The 23111-nt window shown below is 41.6% G+C and overlaps 1 protein-coding gene and 1 pseudogene across 1 annotated transcript; one reads left to right on the top strand and one right to left on the bottom strand.

The window, feature by feature from the left end:
* LOC146701306 (uncharacterized) overlaps positions 1-23111 on the bottom strand; it is a 316606-nt pseudogene that overhangs the window by 217606 nt on the left and 75889 nt on the right.
* LOC146701317 (leucine-rich repeat-containing protein 31-like) lies at positions 12456-16739 on the top strand. Its single transcript, XM_085469255.1, has 9 exons — positions 12456-12633; positions 12883-12998; positions 13448-13502; positions 14185-14328; positions 15088-15270; positions 15380-15547; positions 15626-15790; positions 15907-16062; positions 16336-16739. The coding sequence occupies exons 1-9, from the start codon at positions 12456-12458 to the stop codon at positions 16722-16724; spliced, it is 1554 nt and encodes a 517-aa protein (XP_085325381.1). The 3' UTR covers positions 16725-16739.

Below are 23111 nucleotides of genomic sequence, written 5' to 3'. Positions count from 1 at the left end.
GATGTCCAGCGGTTGGAGTTCCTTTGTCAGGCCTCCCGGAATGACAGCAAGCTCACAGTTCATTTGTTTCACTAGTTTTTTCACATCGGCTGTGAGATGGGCACGCATAGAGTCACAGATTAAGAGCGATGGTGATGCGTGGAAAAAACCACCTGGTCTCCTTACATACACCTCCCTCAGCCACTCTTTCATCATTTCCTCATCCATCCAGCCCTTTTCATTTGCCTTAATGATGATTCCTGCTGGAAACTTAGGCAAAGTCTTTCGCTTAAAAATCACCATAGGCGGCAGTTTCTGTCCATTAGCATGGCAGCCAAGCACAACAGTAAAAGAAGACTTTTCATACCCCGTTGTGCGTATCGCTACCGTGCTGGTCCCCTTCTTCTCCACAGTGTGACTCACCGGGATGTCAAAAGTGAGCGGGACCTCGTCCATGTTTGTGATGTGGCTGGGCTGGATGTGTTTGTCGGCGATGTGTTTGCTGCAGTAGGAGCGGAAGATGGCCAGCTTTTCCTTATAATCCGCTGGAAGTTGCTGCGCTACCGTAGTCCTGGTCCGGATGGAAAAATGGCACCGTTTCATAAAACGAAAGCACCAAGACGGACCTCCTTGGAAATGTTCAATGTTCATCTCTTCAGCTAGTGAAACTGCTTTTAGCCGAATGGTGACCGTCGAAACGCTTCTCCCGCTCGCTCTTTGCTCGATGATCCACCGCTCGAGTCTTTCCTCCAACTCGGGCCACCTCGCCTTATGTCCGCGGAAACTCAGCTGCGTTTTCTTGACCTGCCGGAGCTTGTTTTCTAGCTTCCTCCATTTGCGAACCATCGATTCGTTAATCTTAAATTCTCTCGCGGCTGCTCGATTTCCATGTTCCTCCGCATAGCTGATGGCCTTCAGTTTAAACTGTGCTTCATAAGCGTGTCTCTTTGCCATTTTCAGGGTTGTTAAAACAACGATGTTCCACATAATGCACATACCTGTCCTTTTAGACAGGTATGTGCGATTGTCCGGTATATACGATCAACGCCCACACTTCACCCTTTAGCGTTCTCATGGTGTTCTCTACTACGTCCTCCTTACAACACACAGGGCGCACTGCACTATAGGGCGCACCGTACTTTTTGAAGAAAATCTAAGACTTTTAAGTGCGCCTTATGGTCGTGAAAGTACGGTACTTGACATGGTTTCTTGAAATTTTTTTTCATTGTCAGCTTTAACCTTTGGCACTAACAATAAAGGTCACCTTGAACCTGACCTGAACCTGACACATAAATTAAATCATCTCAAGCTGTTATTAGTATTTACAATAACATAAAATTGGAACATGATATCTTTAAATCTGTGGAAGCTCAGGAATGATTGAAAAATTCCTCCACAAGGGGAAAGTGCCAATGGGTAAGTTGTGCCACCCCTTGTTTCTAGGGAACCATAGAAGAAATTGGTCTGTCACCCCACATTCTTGAAGAGTCAACGATTTTCAGTCTTTCTTGGCTCTTGATGGAGGCGGTCGCATTTTCTCCTTCTCCCTCTCCCTTATCTTTCCTGCTTGGCTTCTCATGTCTTTTGTATAGTCTCGCCTCTCTCTAACCCTCAGAGAGTCTCCCAGACTTGTTCTCTAAAAATTTAAAGAAGAATTATGGATTTGACCAACTGGTCCCTTAACGAAATTGACAACTTCTTCACGATGAGAAGCCGATGATAGACCCATCGTCTATCATGTCGGCCAGCCTTATGGGATTTTGAACAGCTTTAGCCGCTTCTTGTTCTTCAATAAGCCAGGTCTGAACCAGCTCCAATCAGCCAGAACTCTGTTATCGTGGTTCCGAATTGGTAAATGTCATGCAATGTCCTCCATCGAGAGTGTCGCCAGACACACGACGCAACCCACCATCGAGTATCCGGCAGCAAACATCTCAGCAGGACAATCGGGCTCTCCCAAGCCCAGGTTTCTCGTCAAGAAGAAGTTGTAAATTCTGTACTCAGACTGTGTTTATTTAACGCAATATGGATCTAAGATCTTGGAGAAGCTCATGGCTCTGAAATGGAAATTGAGAGTCCTGGTGACCAGTGACGGACATTAGACCAACTGTAAAACTGGATGCAGTTTGTTCGCACTAACCAAAACAACCCCCCCCCCCCCCCCCCCCGTATTGAGTATTATTCTGGGGGGAGCTCTTTTCTCTCCTCGTCTTTCCTCATGTTGTGCATTTTCCGTTGTTATACCTCTCTGACCTGTCTTCCCCATGTGATGTTTGCGTAATGTATGTATGGTCGGAAGGGTAAGATGGCGCTGGCATAAGGCAGGCAGCCTTAACCCAATTTCCTTTGGGGCCAACCTTCGGGATCAATGAAGTTTATAGAATTGATCTGAATTTTATTCATCCTGCAAAGAGGAGAGCCTCATTGCATGAGAATTAAGCATATTTACGTTCAAAAACATTTCACAAATGTTTGCTTTGGTGTCTAAACTATGAGTCTATACACCTAGCATGATGTTAGCTCAAAACTGCTGGATGATGCCTTTTTTGGTGGGGTTGGGGTAAATCGTGCCAAGGGACCTGGGTTGTTGTGCCACTGGCTTATAAATGAAACATATTATTTTATTGTAATTTTCCATTGTACTTTTCTGTCATGGTTCTGGGTCATTTGACCCAGGGTTTTGTGTTTATTATTATTGTGATCTTGTGTTCCAGTTTATTTTGATTAAATGTTTGGGTTTAGACTTTTTAGTTCTTAGGGTTTTGGTTCTGTGCTCCCTCTGCTTAGTGTCTGCCCATGCGTTCCCTCTTTTCTCTGTCTGTACCGAGTTCAGTCTGTGGGTTTCCTGTTTTACTTTGAAGGTCTGTGTCTTATGTCAGTGTTTTCAGTTTTGTGCTGTGTCTCCCAGCCTTTTGTTTTGGGCAGTCTGAGGTACACCTGTGCACTACTCATGATGTCAGATCAGCATCCTGATGTGGCACACCTGTGAGGTGGGATGGATTATCTCAATATAGCAGATGTGCCCACTACCACACATTTGGACTGATTTGTGACCACTGTTTGGGAGGGATGGTTATATTGTGTATCTGGAATGAATTTTAGGTCTCTACGTCCATCCCATGGGGAATGGGAGCAGTAACAAAGGTGTTGCGTTTATATTTTTGTTGAGTGTATATAAATATGCTCAAGAGTCTATTGTATGTTTGTCATGCAATTAAAAATTCAAAAATATAATTTTTAAATCAGTAACTTTGCAAATTTAGCGCGGACCCTCACCCCTCCCTCCGGCTCCCACGGCCCCGCTGTCACCGTAAGACTCATACTCTTCCCCCACGTATGCTGCTATTTCCCCGCGCCCCAATAATTCTTGTCCTTTTTCTGTTGCAGCCTCCCACAGTCCCGTTTTCGGCGTTTCTCGAGTTTCACGCGTGTTTTCCTTCTACCCTCCCGGGACACCTTCAGTTAAAATAAAGTTTATTTTCTCGTACTCCTGTGTGTGTTGGCTCTGCTTCTGGGTCCAGCTTGTGCGCTGAACTTCGGTTCATGACACTAATAGTTTTAAATAGAGCACCACAAACAACAGGTATTCCTTTAGAAATAAACTTTTCTTGTGTTACTTCTAAAAACTACAGATTCTTAACTCTGCAACAGTTAGACAGAGTTGGTTACAGTTAGGCCCTCAACAGTCAGCAAAACAAGTCATAAAACAATAAAAGAGGCTGCCTTATCAAGAGCATCCCAGCACTGTAGTTCCATTACAATCAGTTTCCTTTATTTTATCTTATCATGTCAGAGGCCAACTGAAACCAAGTCCACCTATATAAAAACACCCCATCAGACACACAGTAGTTTCCTCAGCACTTCACAACTGCCGCAAGGTATAGCGTTTTAACTTTTTATTTTTTCGGATCCCAGACACAGTGGTGTGAGGTAGTTAGCACACAGTTTGGACGTGTAGAAAACATCGTTTGTTTGGAACACATCAGCAGAGAGGTAGAGTTCATAGCTGTTCATAAGAGTTTAATTTAATCAAACCTCATTTTACGGATCTAAGTGGCTCCTCATCAATTCTCACCAATTCGCCATTTTATTTAAATATCTGAATTTTCGGAATGAGGATCCAAGCGGGACACAGAGGCTGCTTTAACGCACCAGAATGCAAATATAAATAAAAGCCTGACTATCCTGAGAGCCTAGCTGCAGCGAGACCTTTCTTTCACACGGATTCCTGGATGTGCGTTGGATCCGACTTTGCTACCCGCACAGAGCGTTTCTGACAGTCGGGCGCTGCTATACAATAGAGAAAAGCAACAATACACCGTGTTTCTCTGCTCCAAGGTAAGGACGTCTGTTATACCCAGCGCATAAATGTCTCTGTGTTAACGCTGATTATTCAAACCCTGTTGAAAATGTGACACATTTGTTATCCAAAAACATTTCCTCTAAATTTGCAAAGTTACTGATTTAAAAATTATATTTTTGAATTTTTAATTGCATGACAAACATACAATAGACTCTTGAGCATATTTATATAGCTAAATACACAATGGTATAACCGTGCTAAATAAAAGAGGCCCAAGTACCAAAGCACTCTAATGCAAGCCTCTAAACTGCATGTTGATAAGTACGTGAAGCGTACCTCTACAGCTGAAAACAGATTGTATCCATACTTTGAGGATCTGCTGAATTGTTTTTAATGGCACTTTTTTTTTTTTTTTTGATGAACTGCAGATGATGATGAATTCCTCTTTATTGTAGAAACAGTCCCTAAGCTGTTGTTGCTCATACTTACTGAGTTCCCTAGCTACTTCCTTACTATGTCAGTAAACTTTTTGAAAAGGAAGCTGCTGTAGATTTAAAGAAACACCTTAATTGAAGCAAAGGCAAAAAAATTGGAATGAATTTTATGTGACTGTAAAGCCAACAATAAGTGAAAATCCAAAAACGCCTCCAATCCTAATGATCTCCCCCTCTCTCTCTCTCTCTGTGTGTGTGTGTGTGTGTCCTCACAGAAGGAAGGTCACGACAGGAGCTTTTTTCAATCAGTTTTTACAAGAAGTGTAGCTCATACAATGGTATAAATGTATTATTTGCGATACTTTATAAATATGAACCTCTAAAGATTTTGAGTTCGTGCACATTGTGAATCAAGAATCTAAATATTTGTATCACATTGATTTCTATAAAAGCATTTTGTTTATGGGGATAATGTGACAAATCTTTTGTGACCCTATTAACGATCAATGGTGATTAAAGAGGAACCCTGGCTCTGGACATTTTCATGACAAGTGACAGCGCTGACATCTACTAACGAGAGAACATGTTTTATCATCATAAACACGGTGATAAGACGCATCGTTAAAGCGTCACTTCAGTAATGTTGACTCATGTTTTTTAATAGATGACTTAAAACACTAAACTCTAATTTCTGTGGTTATTTTAAGTTTACAGAATATAACATGTGGTAAGACGACGAGTTTTACTTCTCATGTTATGTGTATCTATTTATCATGTATGCTACTTTGCTCTGTGGACTGTAAAATGTTTCATTGTGTTCATGAAATAAACCAGACTTTCACTGTCTGCATCTTTTACTGTTTTTCTGCTTTTGTTCACTCCAAGTTTGACAAAACCTACAGATATCCAGAGTTAACTCGCTAACAATGCGGAGCAGTCTCAGTGTATTTAGCTGCTTTTTCCCTAAACACAACCAACCGAGAGAAACGCCTGTGGTCCTCACTTTGGTCATTTTGAACGCTGAAGGAGATTTGTTCAATAGACACCTTATACTAGTGTTTCCTGCACTTAATCCATCACTACTATGTTCTATATAAATCCAGATTCCTTTTATAGTTTGCAGTGAAATTTGTTAAACCGTTGCTTAATGGGACAGAAGTACAAGTCGCTCTTTACTAACACATTTGTAGATGAGTTTATTGCTGAACAACACAGCTAGCAGTCTCACACACTCTTTAGGTTTTTCAAGTTATGTGTGTAATGGTTTAAACCTTACCCTTTTCTCCCCAGTATCACAACAGTATGACTCCCAAAGTACGGTTCAGTAAACAACCTATGATTCTAAAGCCAGAACAGAAAGATACAGTCGGAAGATGAATGATTGCGTTTTTATGATGTGTAGTAAAACTACCCCCTCTTCTTCTTCTCTGTGTTGTTCTTGTGTGTGTGTGTGTGTGTGTGTGTGTGTGTGTGTGTGTGTGTGTGTGTGTGTGTGTGTGTGTGTGTGTGTGTGTGTGCCTTAGAAGTCAAATAATACATTAGCCATACTTAAAAAAACATCTGAATTTCATTTAGAACTGAGATTCTAAGTTGTAAGGAGGAATCTTATGCACAGCCAGAAACATGTTTCCCCACTTTCACAATGCTGAGGTGCCAAATCCACAACCCCCAACAAATGGTTTATTACACGCAGGTGTGAAGGGCAAGCTTTACTTACACAGCCTCACACACACTAGATTTTTACGGCTTATATTTCTAACATTTTGTGATGTAAAAGTGAACCTTTTTTTTTAAATTATTTTCTGTTTGATGGAAGGACTTAAGACACGAGTTATTTAAACAATTCTAAATGACCGTGTGATGGCCATAGTACTTTATGTGGGCCAAATGTGTTAAGGATAATGTTTATCAATGTAAAATTGCAAAGAACCTTTGAATAGATTATAACATTTTGTAAACAGATACCTCAGAAGCTGTACTGGTAGATCTATGTATGTAAGGTAAAACTTTCCGCAGTACTTCCACTTAAGTAGCTAAACACATAAAGTCACCCTTACCAATAATCCAGTGCTCCTTGAAAAAAAGTAGCACAAACAGACAACTGACTGAGCAATGATAAGTAGAGCTACCCGAGGCCGATACTCAAGTAGAAGAAAATTAAAAGTTGTTGTTTTTGTGGCTCGAAAAATTAAAGAAAGTATGTTTAATAATTCAACAAGACCCGCACCTTCAACACATGTACATTCAAATTTTGGAACAGGCTCAACATTGCTGCTGTTCAATAGTTTTTATCCGTTTGAAAAAGTCATTTTACGGCTTTAATGTTTCCAGCTGATAAGGAGAATGAATGCGTTTCAAATGAGCGTCCGAAGGCTTTAAACATCTGCTTTGTCTGTAACGACAGTATCAAACTACAGAGCATTGTTTTTACTAAAATTCAACATTTTCAGATGAAAATTTGGCTACTTTTTTTTTTTTTTACTGTAACACGCACCTCAATGCCATTTTTAGGATATTCTTGGTGATCACATTTTTTCATATTTATGCTTTTGGCACTGAGGGTATCTAATACGCATGTTGTCACTGTGTTTGTACTACCAGCTGTGAGGGCTCTGCTTTTGCTTTGAGCAGTCTGTTTTTATTTTGTCTCGTGAGTGTGTGTTTTTCAAACGAGATCCTCGTCAGTTTGATTTTGTTACCACAAACTTTGTGTGAAGTTCACAACAGAGGTAAAGAGATTTAAACACCCCAGTTTAAGGAGGCAGGCAGGGGTTGAACCAGCTGCACAGGACAGGTGAAGCAGAGAGTGTCGGGGGAGATGTGCAACAGAAGCAGAGGGAACATTTTACAAGATGATAAATGGCAGATTTAGATGATTAAGGATTTGTTGACAAGATTAAAAGACACGTCCGTCAGAGTTCAACAACATTACAGTTTGATTAAATAAAAAAGTTTTTAGACTACACAAGGTTCATTTTCTCCTCTGATAGTAATCATATTAAACATGTCAAGAAAGAAAGAGTATAAAGAAAATAGTAAATGTGTGTCTAATTAAACTCTTCCTGTGAGCCTTACATCATCCTTTAATATGTTTGGTGTTACAAACTTGAAGAAGCACAGAAAAGATCATCAGACATTAATCTAATCAGTTTTCAGCCTTCATTCATATTGAAAAGTTGAAATCTTCACTGCTAGACCCAAGTGCAGCGTTTAACACCGTCGGCCATAACATTTTATTACAGCTATTATTAAATGGAGAGTCCTCTTCACACACTGAGGTTAATTATGAAGCTCCACAGGCTTCTGTGCAAAGACCAGTTCTGTTTACATTATACGTGCTTTAGAAGACATAGCATACCACAGGTCAGCTCAGCAACATTTCGACTTTGGCTTGTTTTTTCTGGTTAACGTTAATTACGTAATTTAGAATTAAAGTTTAGTGTTCTTAGCATTTAGGATGGCCGTGGCGAGTAACTCGAGTGCTGTAAACATTTCATGAAACCTCATCAAAAGTTATCTGAGTTGGAAGGGTGGCTGTTAATAAGCCATTCTTAAGGAAGGAGAACAGAGAAAAATAAGGCTGAGGTGTGCCAAATTACACAAGAAATTGACTGGAAAAAGAAATCAGCTGTAATATGTCTTATGGAGTAATGAATCCAAATTTGAAATATGCATGGAAGAGGTCCGAAGAGAGATACAACAGTGAATGTCTATAGCCGTCTTTAACACAGCGTGGATACTCTACCGTGCTTTGAGGCTGGATTTCAGCCAGTGTTGTTGGAGCTCTTATCCAAATTAATCAAATTATGAATGTAGAAAAGTTCCACCAGATTTTGATCGACCATGTAATACCACGTAGTGTCTGATTGGCAGCAACTTCATTTTTCAGTATGACAATGATCGCAAACATACTGCCAATGTAGTCAAAGTATGCCTGGATGAAACAACGCATCAGTCATGGATTGATCTCTCCAGGGTTCGAACCTCAAGATAATCGAAGCAGTGTGGGATCATCTTGACAGAAAACAAAACAAAAGGCAGCCAGCATCCAAAGAAGAGTCTCGGATGTCTTTCAAGAAGCCTGCAGAACTAAGAAATTACAAGAAAGCTTACCTATTAGAGTTTAAGCTGTGTTGAAGAATGAAAGGCAGCTTTAACTGAACAAAAGGGGAAAAAAATCCCACATTGACAGCTAACTCAAGAGACAAAAAGCATTAGAACTCAAGTCATTACCTTACTTAAGGATAAATAAGTTAATTAATTACATTAATGCATAAGCAGAAAATAACCTACAGTAACTGCTTTGCGACATGGAAGTGCAAAAGACAACTGAAAGGGAGGATAGTTTCTATATATGTGGTTTCTATTAAGGGACAGAGGAACGATAAGAAACGATAAGAAATCAAGGACAAGGAGTGTGGTGTAGATAAGTGAGGAAATCCGATCATTACTACAAATTTAGTTGAAATTTAAATATTTTAACTATGGTGTGTGAGGTGGGCCCCTGGGTGCCTCCTGTGAGGGCTGTCTGTTTTCCACATTCTGCAACGGTAAAATACGACTTAGAGGCGGATATTTGTTTTACTTTATGGGCAACAGTTGTCTGCCCTTGTTCTTGCTGTTGACAAAACTCGCCTCATGGTCGACTCTGAGAAAAAAACTCTTTCCCACAGAGGGGGGTGCTTTAATAATCTTATTCGAATATGAGCTTTTTTCCACTAAGGCTTATTTTATGGGGAGATGTACGAAATTATTTACTGGGTTACAAGCAATGATAATATCGGCTGTTGACTCCTCATTTTCATTTTCTGTCTATTGAGAAAACCCATTGTAAAAGTAATGAAGAAAAAAACTCTCTACTTTGGTCTGACAAGGAGCAGGCTGCGCAAAACCTACCTCATATAGATGTTTTAATAATAATAATATTTTTTGGGGGGGGGCGCGTTATAAGCATTGAGAAAAAACTGATATCTGCTGTCTCACTCCTCCTTGACCCGCGGTGTGTGAAACAAGATCGCCTGTCACGGCAATTATGGTTTGTTTTTCAGTCCCTTGTAAAAGGGACTCTCAAAAGGAAAAGTAGTATTCACTAAGGGGTATTTATTCATTTTTACACATACGGGGTAGGCAGCCTGTAGGTTACAAGCGGATAGAAAGTTCTTTTCATCACAAGCTATGGTGTAGCCTAAAAATGCAATTTGTTGCTAGGCTGATCATCTTAAAGGTTTTTTTTTTTACTGAGTCTGTATTATAGGAAAATAAAATACTATTGAAAGAAACGGTTCTCTACAGGCAATAGGAAGTCACTCTTTTTTCCCATTACAAGCGCCGGTGCAGCTTGTGAAAGTAAAATTACATCCGCTATTGTAAAAAAAATAAAATAAAATAAATAAATACAGAGAAAATTGTCATAATATCGAAACAGAATTCAAACTATGAGTTTGCGGAAAACTAACCGCCGCTCTGTCTCTCTATACAGCACAAAATCAACTGCTGCATCACCGCTGTGCTTCAGGAACCCTCTCTGATCTCCCCCCAGCAACCATACCCCTCCCCTCATGCTTAGGGAACATGATGCATCAGGTCTGAAAATGACTAGACACTTCCGGAGTATTTCCGGTAGGGTCATAAGGTCCGGATCGAGGCCTTCCATAGTAAATATGCTGTATTTGAATATGTCATATTCAAAGCCTTCTTTAGGGGGGAGCAGATTTCTTTGCCGTCCAAGTACACAGGGGCGCTGCTGGGCTGCAGAATGAAAGGATCCATCTTGTGTCTGTGCCTTAGAAATTGTGACGGACTCCTCCTCTCTGCTTTTATTCTCCTCCCATGCCGCAGACCCTCCCTCCCTCTAAAAACTTTTTTCTTTTTTTTCCCAACAACAGGTGCCGCGCTTCCGGGGGTTTGCCCCTCCCTTCTCCGGATGCAATTCGTCACGCTTAGGGGATCAAATTACACACTTCCGGGGGGGAGGGGGGAGGTCAAAAGGTCATGATTAGGGCCATCAATCAAATCGGATCAAATTTTGTCATAAACCGTATGGGAGTATCTCTCTTGTGACGTCCAACAGTTGGGAATTGTAGCCTCAAAGGAGAGAGCCATGAGAGGAATGGACTGCAGGACAGAAGCCTTCAAACGGGACTGAAGTAATAATGAGAACTTGGAGAAAGAGTCTGCATACTGGAAGCGCATCATTTGTTCAGTAAAGTGTAGCACAGCTGTTTGCTTTGGAGCCAGTCTGATGCCCAGAATTACAGTTTTCCTGTTTGGGGTGAAGACTCTCCAAATATGGACTGCTGTTTTTTAAAATTCCCAGTCTGTAAACACTCGCTGACAAATAACAAGAAATGAAAATTGAGAAAATAATGTGTATATTTAATTTAAAAAAGAAAGAAATAATAGATCAAAGAGGGAAAAATAAATACAGTCGTACTGGTTACTGTGGTCGTTTTAAACTGTGTGGTCGTCCTCAACCTGCACACACACACACACACACACACACACACACACACACACACACACACACACACACACACACACATGAAGCCTACAACATGTGATGTACATCCTGTCCAGGTGAAATGAATTTATAAAATATACCATTCAATGCACAAACATATTACACATTTTAAGCAGCAGCCAAAGAATATTTCTGTGCATTTATTTTAAATATCTGTTGCATGTTTTAAAAACTTATTTATTTACTTACTGATTTATTTATTTAGAACTTATTTATAATAATAATAATGCATTTTATTTGAGGGCGCCTTTCAGAAACCCAAGGTCACCTTACAAAAACCAAAAATTTATAAAAGGAACAGTAGTCATAAAATACATAAAATAAGTTAAAATTACAAAACAGAGCTTGACAACAGATAAAATCAGCATTAAAGCGAATAAGCCAGTTTAAACAGATGTGTTTTGAGCTGTGACTTAAATACGGAGAGGGAGTCAACAGGAGGAAGGAGGAGGAAGAGAGCTCCAGAGCCGAGGAGCAGAGCGACTGAAAGCTCTGTTCCCCAGAGTACTAAGGTGTGAGGATGGAGCAGTAAGATGAATAGCAGATGATGATCTGAGAAGGTGATATGGAGCAGGTCACACAAATATGAAGGAGCAGATTTATGGATACACCTGTATGTAAGAAGTAAGATTTTAACATTTATTCTGGCCTCTATGGGCAACCAGTGAAGCTGCTGAAGAACTGGGGTAATATGAGCTCTTAACGGAGTGCGAGTTGTGACCCGAGCTGCAGAATTTTTGTATTTGCTTTGCATCTTTCTCTCACAATATTTTCCCAGCTTATTTTAATGCATTGCTGCTTATTGATGTGTATTCACTGATTCACACTGACAGTGCTGAGGCAGCACAGCTGAAAATAAAATAATAAAGTAAAATTAATTCAAAAGCAAAAATAGGAGAATCAATATCAAGGTACATAACTACAGAATTAAATACTACAAATATCTATTTATGGCGTATTTGAGCATTAATTCAATGACTACATTTTTTTAGAATATTTATGGCATTAAAATTCATTTGTTTATATTTGATTTACTTTTGTTTGTCCAATATATGCCAACTTGAAGTGTCAGCTTTCAGACACACTGCAGTGTAGTACTGTAATAGTGCCATACAGCAATAGTAATGTATTAAATATAAAACTTTCTGAGTTTTATTTAAATAAACACGTTTCTGTCCACGTCCAATTTTTCCTCGAACGGTTGCCTCGGCTCTTGCTCATGTCCCACCCTGCGGAGGCAGAGCCAGCGTGGGATGGAGCGTTGCCGCGACAATCGAGTTCAGTGGGTTACATCGCCAAAGCGGACGAGTACTACACCGTCAAGTCTCGCAGCGAGCTGATGTTTGAGAAACAATCGGAGAGACACGGCTTCACCACTCGAGTCACCCATGCAGCATGTACGCACCGTCACCTGAGTGTGTTTATAAGATGCTGCGTTATTGTGACAGGAAATCAGAATCAGATGTAGTGATGTGGCCTTCGTCACCAGGCTTTAGCACATCAGTATTACACGTAGTTTTGCATCTTTGTGTTGGAGTCTGATGCTGCTGGGGCCAGCTGTTTGGTCGTATACGTGATCAGTGGACTCTGCAGTAAAACCTGCAGAGAGGATGTTTAAATCGAGGCGTGTGTTTGTGTGTGTGTAGTGGTGAAATCCCAGGATGATGGAGGTGTGACGGATCAGCTGTACTCTGAAATGAAGCCAGCTGTGGACGGAGCGAACTACATCATCAAACACATGCGCAACAAGAACGAATACGAGGTGAGCGCGAACAACCAGAACGTGCCGATGCTCTGCTTGATTCAAGATGCTTTGAATTGTGTAAAAAATGTTAGCACGTTTTCATCAAAAGTTTGCATTTTGTTTCAGTATTTCCCACATGCACATGTTTCAAATCAACAAACAAATTCTAATATTTGTCAAAGTTAATCCAAGAAAATACAAAACACAGTTTTCAAATGATGGTTTCATTGATAAAGAGAAAAAGCTACCCAAACCGACCTGGCCCTGTGTGAAAGTCATCGCCCCTTAAGCCTCAAAACTGGTTGTGCCAACCTTGGGGGGGAAGGTTCATGCATCAATAATAAATAAAAACAAATGTTACACATCACTGGGGAGGAATTTTGGCCCCACTCCTTTTCGCAGAATTGTGTGAATTCTGTCACATTGGAGGGTTTTTCAGCATAAACAGCATCTCCATTGGACTTTAGTCTGGACTCCAAAGCCAGTCCAAAACTTTCATTCTGTTTTTTGAGAAATTCTCAGGTGGGCTCATCATCCAGCTGTATAACCCAAGTGATCTTGAGCTTCAGTGTATGAACTGATGGTCGGACATTCTCCTTCAGGATTTTCTGGTACAGATCAGAATTCATGGTTCATTTACATCAAGTCGTCCAGGACCTGAAGCAGCAACGCAGCCCCAACCCATCACACTACCTCCATGTTTGATTGAAAAGTTGTATTCGTTTTAAACCTGATGTAACTGGACTTAAACCTGTTACATCTGGTCAGTCTGGGGATCATCCAGATGTTTTGTTGGTCAGCAGTCACTTTCTTATTGTTGAATCGTGAACTCTGACCTTAAGTGATGCCTGCAGTTCTTTTGTGACATCCTAGATGAGTCCTTGATGTGCTCTTGGAGTAATTTCAGTAGTCTGGCCACTGCTGGGAAGATTCATGTCTCTCCCAACTCTTCCACTGTGGTTCACTGGAGTCCCCAAACCAGCAGTTTTTAACACTGCTGTGTTGACTTCATTATTCTTAGATCTGGGGCCAGACTGTAACAACATCTGATGAGAGGACTAGAAGCTTTATTTATTTTTTTAAAAAGGTGCGTAAAATCAGAGGTTCAGAAACAAAATACAGAGCTCAAGAAAATAGAGGTTACTGTGGAAAATCAGTTTACAGTGACACGCTAAGCCCTGTGGGTGTGTATCGTGTGTTTCAGGCTTTGCAGCGTCAGCAGAGAGTGAGCGGGACGTCGGCTGGGGTCGAGTGTGTGTTTTCCTGAAGAGACTCGGGAAGAAAGCCGACAGCAAGAGCCTCAGTTTGGCTCACTGTGATCTGACGGCTACAGAGCTGCTGGAGCTTGGTACAAAAACGCACATACCTGTCACACAAGACAGACATGGTATCTGTCAGATAACTGCATTAAAAATACTCCCAAAGGCACAAACACAACGGAGCCCAGCAGACAGTTAGTTGATGCAGCTTCATTTCAAGAGGCGGAGCATCTAAAATTAAGTCTGAATAAAGTAATGTGACTTCGTTGTAAGACGTCAGCTGGCAGAAAGGCAGACAGATGTTTTTCTTGCCGTTTCTTCTCAGCAACGTTGCTGCAGTTCCTCCCCCAGGTGGAAGAGATGGAAATCTCCTGGAATGAGTTGATGGGTGGATTGGTTCATCCACTGCGCATAAGCCCTCAGTTTTACAGCTTTGATCATTCATTTTGATTTACTGGCTCACAGAGAAATTTCAAACTAACTCACAGAAAAAAATTCTGTCTTGAGAGGATAGCTTTAGCTAATTTATCTGAACTCTGTTTACTTTATGAGGCAACGATGACCATATAAGGAATATCCTCTCTCTGTGAGATGATAAAGACTCAAGGGGAAAAAGACTGAATCTGAGTGTCTAAAGCGGGCTGAAGATTAGTTTGCCTACACCGACCTCATTATTAGTTAGATGTATAGTATAGTTATATTATAGAAGAGAACATAAGGAGCAGCAGTTTGGATCCATTTTAACAGGGCTGTCAGTTGGTGTTTTATTATGTTCTTATCTGTTTTTTTGCTGTCTCTTTGTTGATACATGTGTATGGATGAGGTTTTTCTGTTCATAAATCTCTCAGGGGGAATGGTGGCTACACTGCCCAGACTCTGTGTGCTGGACGTCTCTTGTAATGCTCAGCTCACACAGGAAGTGGACACTGGTGGCTTCAGGGAATTGGTCAGCTCTCTCTCTCACGCCACCTCCCTCACCACGCTTCGACTGCAGGCCTGCGGTCTAACGCCTGACAGCCCTGATGCTCTCGGTACAAAGATCTCTGGATTTTTCCTTTTTATTGCTACTTTTGTTTTATGTCCTATAAGAGTCTCGGAGGGGTAAATTAAAAAACACCCACACCTCTGGTTGTCCTGCAGGTGGTTCACTCCGTTGCCTCCCCTCTGTGGGAGAGCTGCACCTGTCCTGTAACAAACTTCTAGCTGGTGGACTGAGCCGCCTCACCTTTCACCTGGCTCACGTCACACACCTGGAGAGACTCGACCTCCACCTGTGTTGCCTCACGCGAGATGATCTAGAGGCTCTGAGTCAGTTGCTACCAATCTCACACGCCGGACACTAATCGCATGCTCGCTGCAGCAGTCATGTGACTCGTTGTTTTTCAGTCCAGGTGCTGCCCTCTCTCACTGCACTGACCGAGCTTGATGTGTCATCCAATAAGGAAGTGGGAGGTGTGGTCCACCTGCTGGTCTCCGCCCTCCCTGTGACACAAATGAGGCGGCTGCCATTCAACAGCTGCTACATGAGCAACAAGTCCTTCACTGCTCTGGGTAACACACACACACACACTTGTTTATTTATAGAAGTTTTCCTTCAAGTCATTCTCCCTGAATACCTCTTCCACCCTCTAGCCTGAAATGGTGAAAACTTTGTGTTTATGCATCAGCCCTGGCGGTGTCCTATCTGCGCACGGTGGATATTTCCTGGTGTAAAGTGGTTGGCGGTCACTTGGCGCTCCTGCTGGATGCTCTGCAGCCATCAGTCGTCAGCGAGCTCCGTCTTTGCAGCTGCGAGCTCACCACTGATGACATGCAACATCTGGGTAACTAACACACAATGACATTATACTTTTTCTTTTTTGGTCTGTAGTGGATCATTAGGCTGCATAAATGTATATTAAGACAAGTAAAGCCTGAAGGAAATTGATATTTCTTTCATTTATTTCATGCTGCCAGCATCTGTAGCTGTCGTATAAAACAAAACAATGAAACTATTCGGTGTTATTTTTGTCTCCATCAGAAACATTGTGAACAAAACAGTAAAGTGAACAGGCATAAAGTGATCAGTTATCAATGGGTCCTCTTCCTCTGTGCAGCTGCCGTGTGCAGACGGGGCTGTCTCTCCTCACTCCGTGCACTGGATCTGTCCTACAACAGCTTGGTGGGAGACAACGGTTGGTGCAGTCTGTTTGCAGCAGGAGGTCTGGGCTCTCTGGAAGACGTGGATGTCAGTTTGCGACCTTCAACCTCTGCTCCGTGCTCAGCCTGGCTGCCCGCTCTGCTCCGAGCTCTGCCTCAAATGCCGGCGCTGGCTCGACTGGCCATGCAGAGGTGGACAGCTGACTGTCAGGAGAGAGAGCAGCTCAGGTACTGTCTGAAAAAGAGGAGCGTCCTGCTGGAAAGGGATCCAGATTTACAAGACACATCATCAGCATGTAAAGGGAACAGTCAGGAGAGCCTAGAAGAGAGTCCGCCTGAGGAGTAGGGAGCAGAAAGCCTGAGTTATCTGATCTCAAATTACAAATCATCACAGAGAGATTTCAAAAGAGCACTAGGGAAGAAAAGCGCAATCAGGTCTTCAGTTTATGAAGGACAGTGGAATTAATTTGCTTTTTAATCTCATGAACTTTATCATTCTGCACTTGGACTTGTCGGGACCTGAGGTTGTTGTTGCGTGTGGGGTTGCAGCTGAAAAGCAACCGAGTATTGTACGAACGAGCAACCGGATAAAGAACTGTTAGAAAGAGCGAACTATGTGGTCGTGTAGGGGATTCGCTTGTCACAGTCTGAGACTTTCCACACTCGCCACAGCTGAGTGGTCTAACTCCAGCATGGATGAGCTGATGTGTTTTTAAGTGACTAATTTGATTAAAAGACTTCCCACACTGATCACAGCTAAAGGGTCTGTCCCCACTGTAACTTTGTTGTCGTCTTTTTGGCTGCTTCATGGTGGTAATTTTCTTTCCACAGGGATAAACTGTGTGGTTTCTCTGTTTACGGGGGCTGAGTGACTTCTGTTGGTGTCATCAGAGCACCGAGGTATCAGCTGGGTTACACCCCTTTGCTCCTGTAGTGACAAAAGCCGTGAGTTACGGAACAAGAGGAACCTAAGATTAATTTATTATAACATGGGAACATGCATGCAATATAGTATAAAGACTAAAAACCAAGCTTATACAATTTTAAAAAGCTTGAAAGTCAGTATTTGGTATGACTGCTTTTAATATGCTTCTGCTTAAAAGACTAGCACTACCACTTAAAATACATTCTGTGTTAGGAAAAGGTTTTGGTTTTAACATTACAATGTAAGATTTGATATACATGCATCTGTAGTTACATGCACCTCTAGTTACATGCACCTCTAGTTACATGTTACTCTAGTTACATGCATCTGTAGTTACATGCACGTCTAGTGGAAGGAACAGTTTAAATACACTTTCAAAGATGCTTTTTTTAAAATCCTTTTTAAAGAACGGATTTTATTCATGGCTCATTGAAATGTTTTTCTGCTTCTTTGTCAGACTCATCTCTGACTGCCAATCACCTGTGACACCAAACACACCTTTATTTTTCCATTATTACTGATAATAACCAATATAAATAAGTGATTCGTGTTGATTCAATGTTTTTTTGTCTGATATGTCATTTAACTGCACTGTACATTGGTCAAGTATGTTTAATAATAAACATACAACATACAATAAACAAAGAGGGATCAAATTTAAACCTCACTGACTAGGAAGCACACAGTGTTTGTCATTTTATATGAACTTTACTCTGAAATAATTTTAGCATTTTTTTCAAGTCCCCAGTGTTTCCTGATCCTTGGAGCACTCCTGGTTATCTGCTATGGTGGAGGTGGCCAATGTCTGGAGACAAATCGTTGTTCTGGGGAGCTGCTTTCCTCCAGTTACTTTACATCAGAATAGAAAGCATGAGAACGACCCTGATGAAAAACAGAAACAGCATCCAGGAAGTGAAATAAAGATTAAGCTGGGGGCGACCGTGGCTCAGGGGGTTGGAAATCGCATCTGCTAACCGGAAGGTCGCCAGTTCGATCCCTGGGCTCTCTGTCCTGGTCGTTGTGTCCTTGGGCAAGACACTTTACCCTACTTGCCTACTGGTGTTGGCCAGAGGGGCCGGATGGCGCGATATGGCAGCCTCGCCTCTGTCAGTCTGCCCCAGGGCAGCTGTGGCTACAACTGTAGCTGCCTCCACCAGTGTGTGAGAGTGAATGAATAGTGGTATTGTAAAGCGCTTTGGGTGCCTTGAAAAGCGCTATATAAATCCAATCCATTATTATTATTATTATTATTAAGCAGCCAAATTCTAGCTCTGGGGCCTGTTCTTCGTACCTCGCTAAGTAAGTTAGCTGGATTAGATTGTTGGCGATTTCGGGAGCAGGTTTACTTTATGTAAACAGGATTAGATCGCGGCCACGCAGGTATGTCCGCTTCATGTATACGAAAGCAACAGCGATATTCCACCACTGTTTCAGCATAAATAAATAACACCAATGTAACTAAAGATAATGCAGCACTTGATCCATTTATTGATTTCACACAGATACATACAGGTCATTTCCTAAAAAAGGGAAATGTACCATTAATCATTCTATTACATGTATGTGATTATTACAGATGTAATTCATATTTCAGAGTAGTAATTGTAAATTACTTCGTGTAATCAAGATGGGAGACCACGGCTATAAAAGCGAAGGTGGATTTGGGAAGTCTGTCGCAGCCATGTCCTGTCCGTTTACGCGAGCAGCCCATTGCGGAAGGTGCAAGATTGATAAGGAGAGTCCTCAGAATCCAGCGTATATTGCGGGATAGACAGGATCCTTTAGCTCAGCGCGACAGTGTGCTCATAGAGAGATATCGATATTCCCGTGAGGGTATTATTCACCTAACCAACTTGTTGACGAGGGGGTGCAGGACCACCACCTGTCTTTTTGTGCTCTGCCCTTTTCTTGGTTGCTGTTATGAACAAACAAACAGATTATTTCAGGGTCTCTTTCCAAGAGACGAAAAGCAATATACGTGATAAATATTACCATTCTGTAGAATATTCTTATATTTCACTTTTACTTGTTCCCATGTTCTAGTGGGTCCTGTTGTGGCTCTAATGTGAAAGGGGATATAATATAACATATTATAATATAATGTAATATAATATTGGATAATATAGTGTAATATAATAAATTTACCCTACCGCCTACTGGTGTTGGCCAGAGGGGCCGATGGCGCGATATGGCAGCCTGGCTTCTGTCAGTCTGCCCCAGGGCAGCTGTGGCTACAACTGTAGCTGCCTCCACCAGTGTGTGAATGTGAGAGTGACTGAATAGTGGCATTGTAAAGCGCTTTGGGTGCCTTGAAAAGCGCTATATAAATCCAATCCATTATTATTGTTATTATTAAATTACTTACGAGTTTAATTTGTCAGCAACTTTCTGCCAGCCCTCTCTCCTTGCTTTTGCAGCCTTTGCAGTGTTCCCTTGCGTTCTGATTAAACTCTGAAACTCCTGAAATCCCTCACTCAAGAGTTCTTGCTCTGCTGCCGAAAAATACCGAGCGCGCTCCTTCGACATTTTCGCTGACCAATCAGAGGGTTGCCGATCAATGTTTCTACTATCGATGCATAGCCCCTTTTACGACACCCAGTGATCTCACATTACTTCATCCAGCTGTACTGATCGTCAACAGCAGGTGTGTTCGGGGAACCGGATTAGCGAGCTCACGGTTAGCGCGATGGTTTGGTCTTGGATGTGTCATTTGATCTTGGATGTAGTAAGTGACATACGAAGAATGGGCCCCTGGTTTGATGCTTACATTTGGGGGACTCTCGACCACAAACTAAGAGAAACTCTGTCAAGATGCAGAAACACATCAAGTTTCGCAAACAAGCATACTATTTTTATAGTTAACTAAACTTATAGTTTATTAGAGTTGAGTTCCTACTCACAGACAACTGAAACATATTCACATTTGGAAAGCTGATTGTATAAATTTTCATTTGATTAATCTGAAATTGTTCTTCTGTGTCTGAAAACACCCACTCCCACTTACTCAACCAGTGTTGTCGTCTGCTGCTGTGGCAGAAGACAACACTGCAACTGTAACTAAACTGATTACAGCATTATTTTTAAAACCTTCAGTGAATTCAACGTTCTTCAACATTTTGTGTATGCTACTGTTGTACATACAGCCGATGTTTTACCTGATGGGTACAATGTTGCTGTTGAGGGGTTGCTGTGGATAGTGCTGGAGGGCAGGGCTGTGTTGATCTGAGACTTGCATTTCCACAACACTCTGTCCATAGTCACATACTGTGTATGCTACTGTTGTTTATAGTGTATTATCTTATTTATTTTGTAGTTGTTTATATTTTATTTCTATTTTTGGATTTTCTTCTGCTATCTCTACCTGAGCTGAGGTAACGCACAAATTTTCCTGCCGTCGATCAGTAAAGTCTAATCTCCTCATTGACTGCATTTCTGATGGAGATGAGACGTCATGCAGGACAGAGGTGAGAGGCGTGACATCACGGTGCCGTGACAACAACCTGGTGCTTAACATCAGCAAAACCAAGGAGCTCATCGTGGGTTACAGGAGAGCAGCAGTAGCAGAGGTGGATAGAGTCAGCTGCTTCAGATTCCTAGGCATCAACATCAGCGAGGGTGTCTGTTAAGTCTAATTGTTGAATGTTGCCATTGTGTTTCTTAAATTTGTATAGTCTTAGTTTAAGCAGTAGGATCAAAGCTATCCCTTTGATCCTGATCACCTCTCCAGCCACTCTGTGCTGGGGGAGGTTTTATTGTAGATACATCCTATCTGAAAGATCTGTTTCTTTTGATGTAAGCTTCCTGGGTTTATGACCCTTTGGTCAGCAGGTCTCACACACACACACACACACACACACACACACACACACACACACACACACACACACACACTCTTACAGAAGTTCACACATATACATTTACATACAGTGCCTTGTCTTTGTAACCAAAGGGGGTTGCAAGGGGAGGTGTTTTGTAAACTATTGTTTGAAGTTTGTCAATAAAAGGCAGCGAGAGGAGGCCATCATCGGGGTCATTGTCGTGCTGGACACAGACGAGGCCTCCCTTGCGCAAGTAATGGATCGATCGACTGTCTTGTTTTCTTCATGATGAATAAGTCTCTAGAATTAGCGGGGTTTGTGGAAACACAGACCCAACAGTGTCGTGCCATATTAAACCATTATACACCTCAATAGTAAAATAAAAAATGTGTGTAAATTGCATGAATTAATATTTATTAACGTCTCTTTGTGACGTTATACTATGATAATGACTGCCACAAACAGCGTCCTCCTGTAACCATGGTTACGGGAGTTTGTTGCAAGAAGTGTTGTGAATCTCGCTGAGACAGGGAACCACTGAGAGCCTCAGATGAACCAATCAGTCAGATCGCTGTCTCCACTTCTCCTCCTTCTTCGTCCCCTTTGTTTTTTAAGTACCTCATATTGTTAGGATTCTTTAGCTAGTTAGCCATCACATTAGCTAGTTAGCATCACATTAGCTAGTTAGCCATCACATTAGCTAGTTAGCATCACATTAGCAAACTGCTTCGGAGCACAGCTGTCGGAGTCGCGGGTTTTGTTGAATCAGGCGTTGGACCTGCTGGAGGAATGCTCTGCGATGATGGTGGAAAACAGCCGCCATTCAACCCATTTGAGAGCTTCAAAGAACTGGCTGCAGGTACGATTGAAAGTTTGACAACACCGACTTCCAACGCCGGCGCTGAAGCTAAAACACTGTTGATGCGTCTGTGATTTATTAGTGATCGCTCACTTGTGTGCACGTGCATGTAGGTGAACGCTCGCGGCATGACGTCACACAGCTCAGTTCCTTTCTGCTTTGATGTCACAGTACGTGCCTTTGATCTTGCAGCACGTGACCTCCACTCGAGTCCATAAATAAGGGTGAAACAGCGGGACCCTGAAAGCTTTCTGAAAACGGATTTCCAAAGTAACTGTAGCGAAACTAAGTCGTTGACAAGGACAGAGTTCTTAAATATACCCCCTCTCTCTGTATCACTAAACAATTTTCAAAGCTATCTTTAACTAAGACAGAGCAAAGAGACGCATATTGAAAAACAATGACCAATCAAGCAGGTAGGAGTGATCCGGGAATCCTAATAGATGAGGAAGAAAACAGAAATGTACACAGAATTTGGTTCGAAATCTGTATGGAAAAACTGGTTAAGTGAGTGGTAAGAAAATCAGGCGAAATCATCAGTGGGGAAAAAATTGAAACCATCTACAAGAAACTTACCAATAGAATCTGGGCTAAAGTCAAGGATAAATGTGAGGAAATTCCCTTAAAAAACATCCAAAAATGCCACAAGATGATTTTCAAAGCCTTCTGCAAAGAGTTTGAAGATGCAGAATCAGTTCTGCAAGCCTTGGACTTAAATCAGCCAATTGTAGACCAAATGATCGCTCAAGTTTTCATAGAGGAAGCAGCCAAACTATCCAAGACACCATGTTGCATAAGTCGATTTTTCTCATTTGTAGGTTGACTTTTTTTGCTCCTTTCTGTGCTGCATGCAGAGTTCCAACACAGATGACTGCGACGTGGGAGAACAAACCATTGTGTTTCAGAGCCTGATAGTGCCTGAAAACAAGCCTGAAAACGAGAAAAGAAATAGCAGTCATGCGACTTTGTGTTCTTGCTGTAACTTTAAGAACTGTAACTGCTCTGTCAACATTAATATAAAGTTGAGGATCCCAAAACTATTCACTTTAACGTAATGCAGAGAAAGACAAATAGACTTATGTATAGACATATTTCCACTGATGACAATTTAGTCATCAGCTGCTGCTTTAA

The sequence above is a fragment of the Copadichromis virginalis genome, linkage group LG9, assembly GCF_057382275.1.
Source record: "Copadichromis virginalis isolate Kocher_CV1m ecotype Utaka linkage group LG9, C_Virginalis_male_GT1.1, whole genome shotgun sequence".
Taxonomy (NCBI): Eukaryota; Metazoa; Chordata; class Actinopteri; order Cichliformes; family Cichlidae; genus Copadichromis; species Copadichromis virginalis.
The sequence above is the reverse complement of the archived record's forward strand: the minus strand, read 5'-3'. Positions and strand labels throughout refer to the sequence as shown.

What these genes read in the sequence shown, in the direction of transcription:
- LOC146701317 (XM_085469255.1), top strand. Translation starts at nt 12,456, where the DNA reads ATGTCCCACCCTGCGGAGGCAGAGCCAGCGTGGGATGGAGCGTTGCCG. An exon ending in GCAACAAGAACGAATACGAG is followed by an intron (nt 12,999 to 13,447) that starts GTGAGCGCGAAC and finishes ATTGGACTTTAG; the next exon opens with TCTGGACTCCAAAGCCAGTC. An exon ending in CAAGTCCTTCACTGCTCTGG is followed by an intron (nt 15,791 to 15,906) that starts GTAACACACACA and finishes TTTATGCATCAG; the next exon opens with CCCTGGCGGTGTCCTATCTG.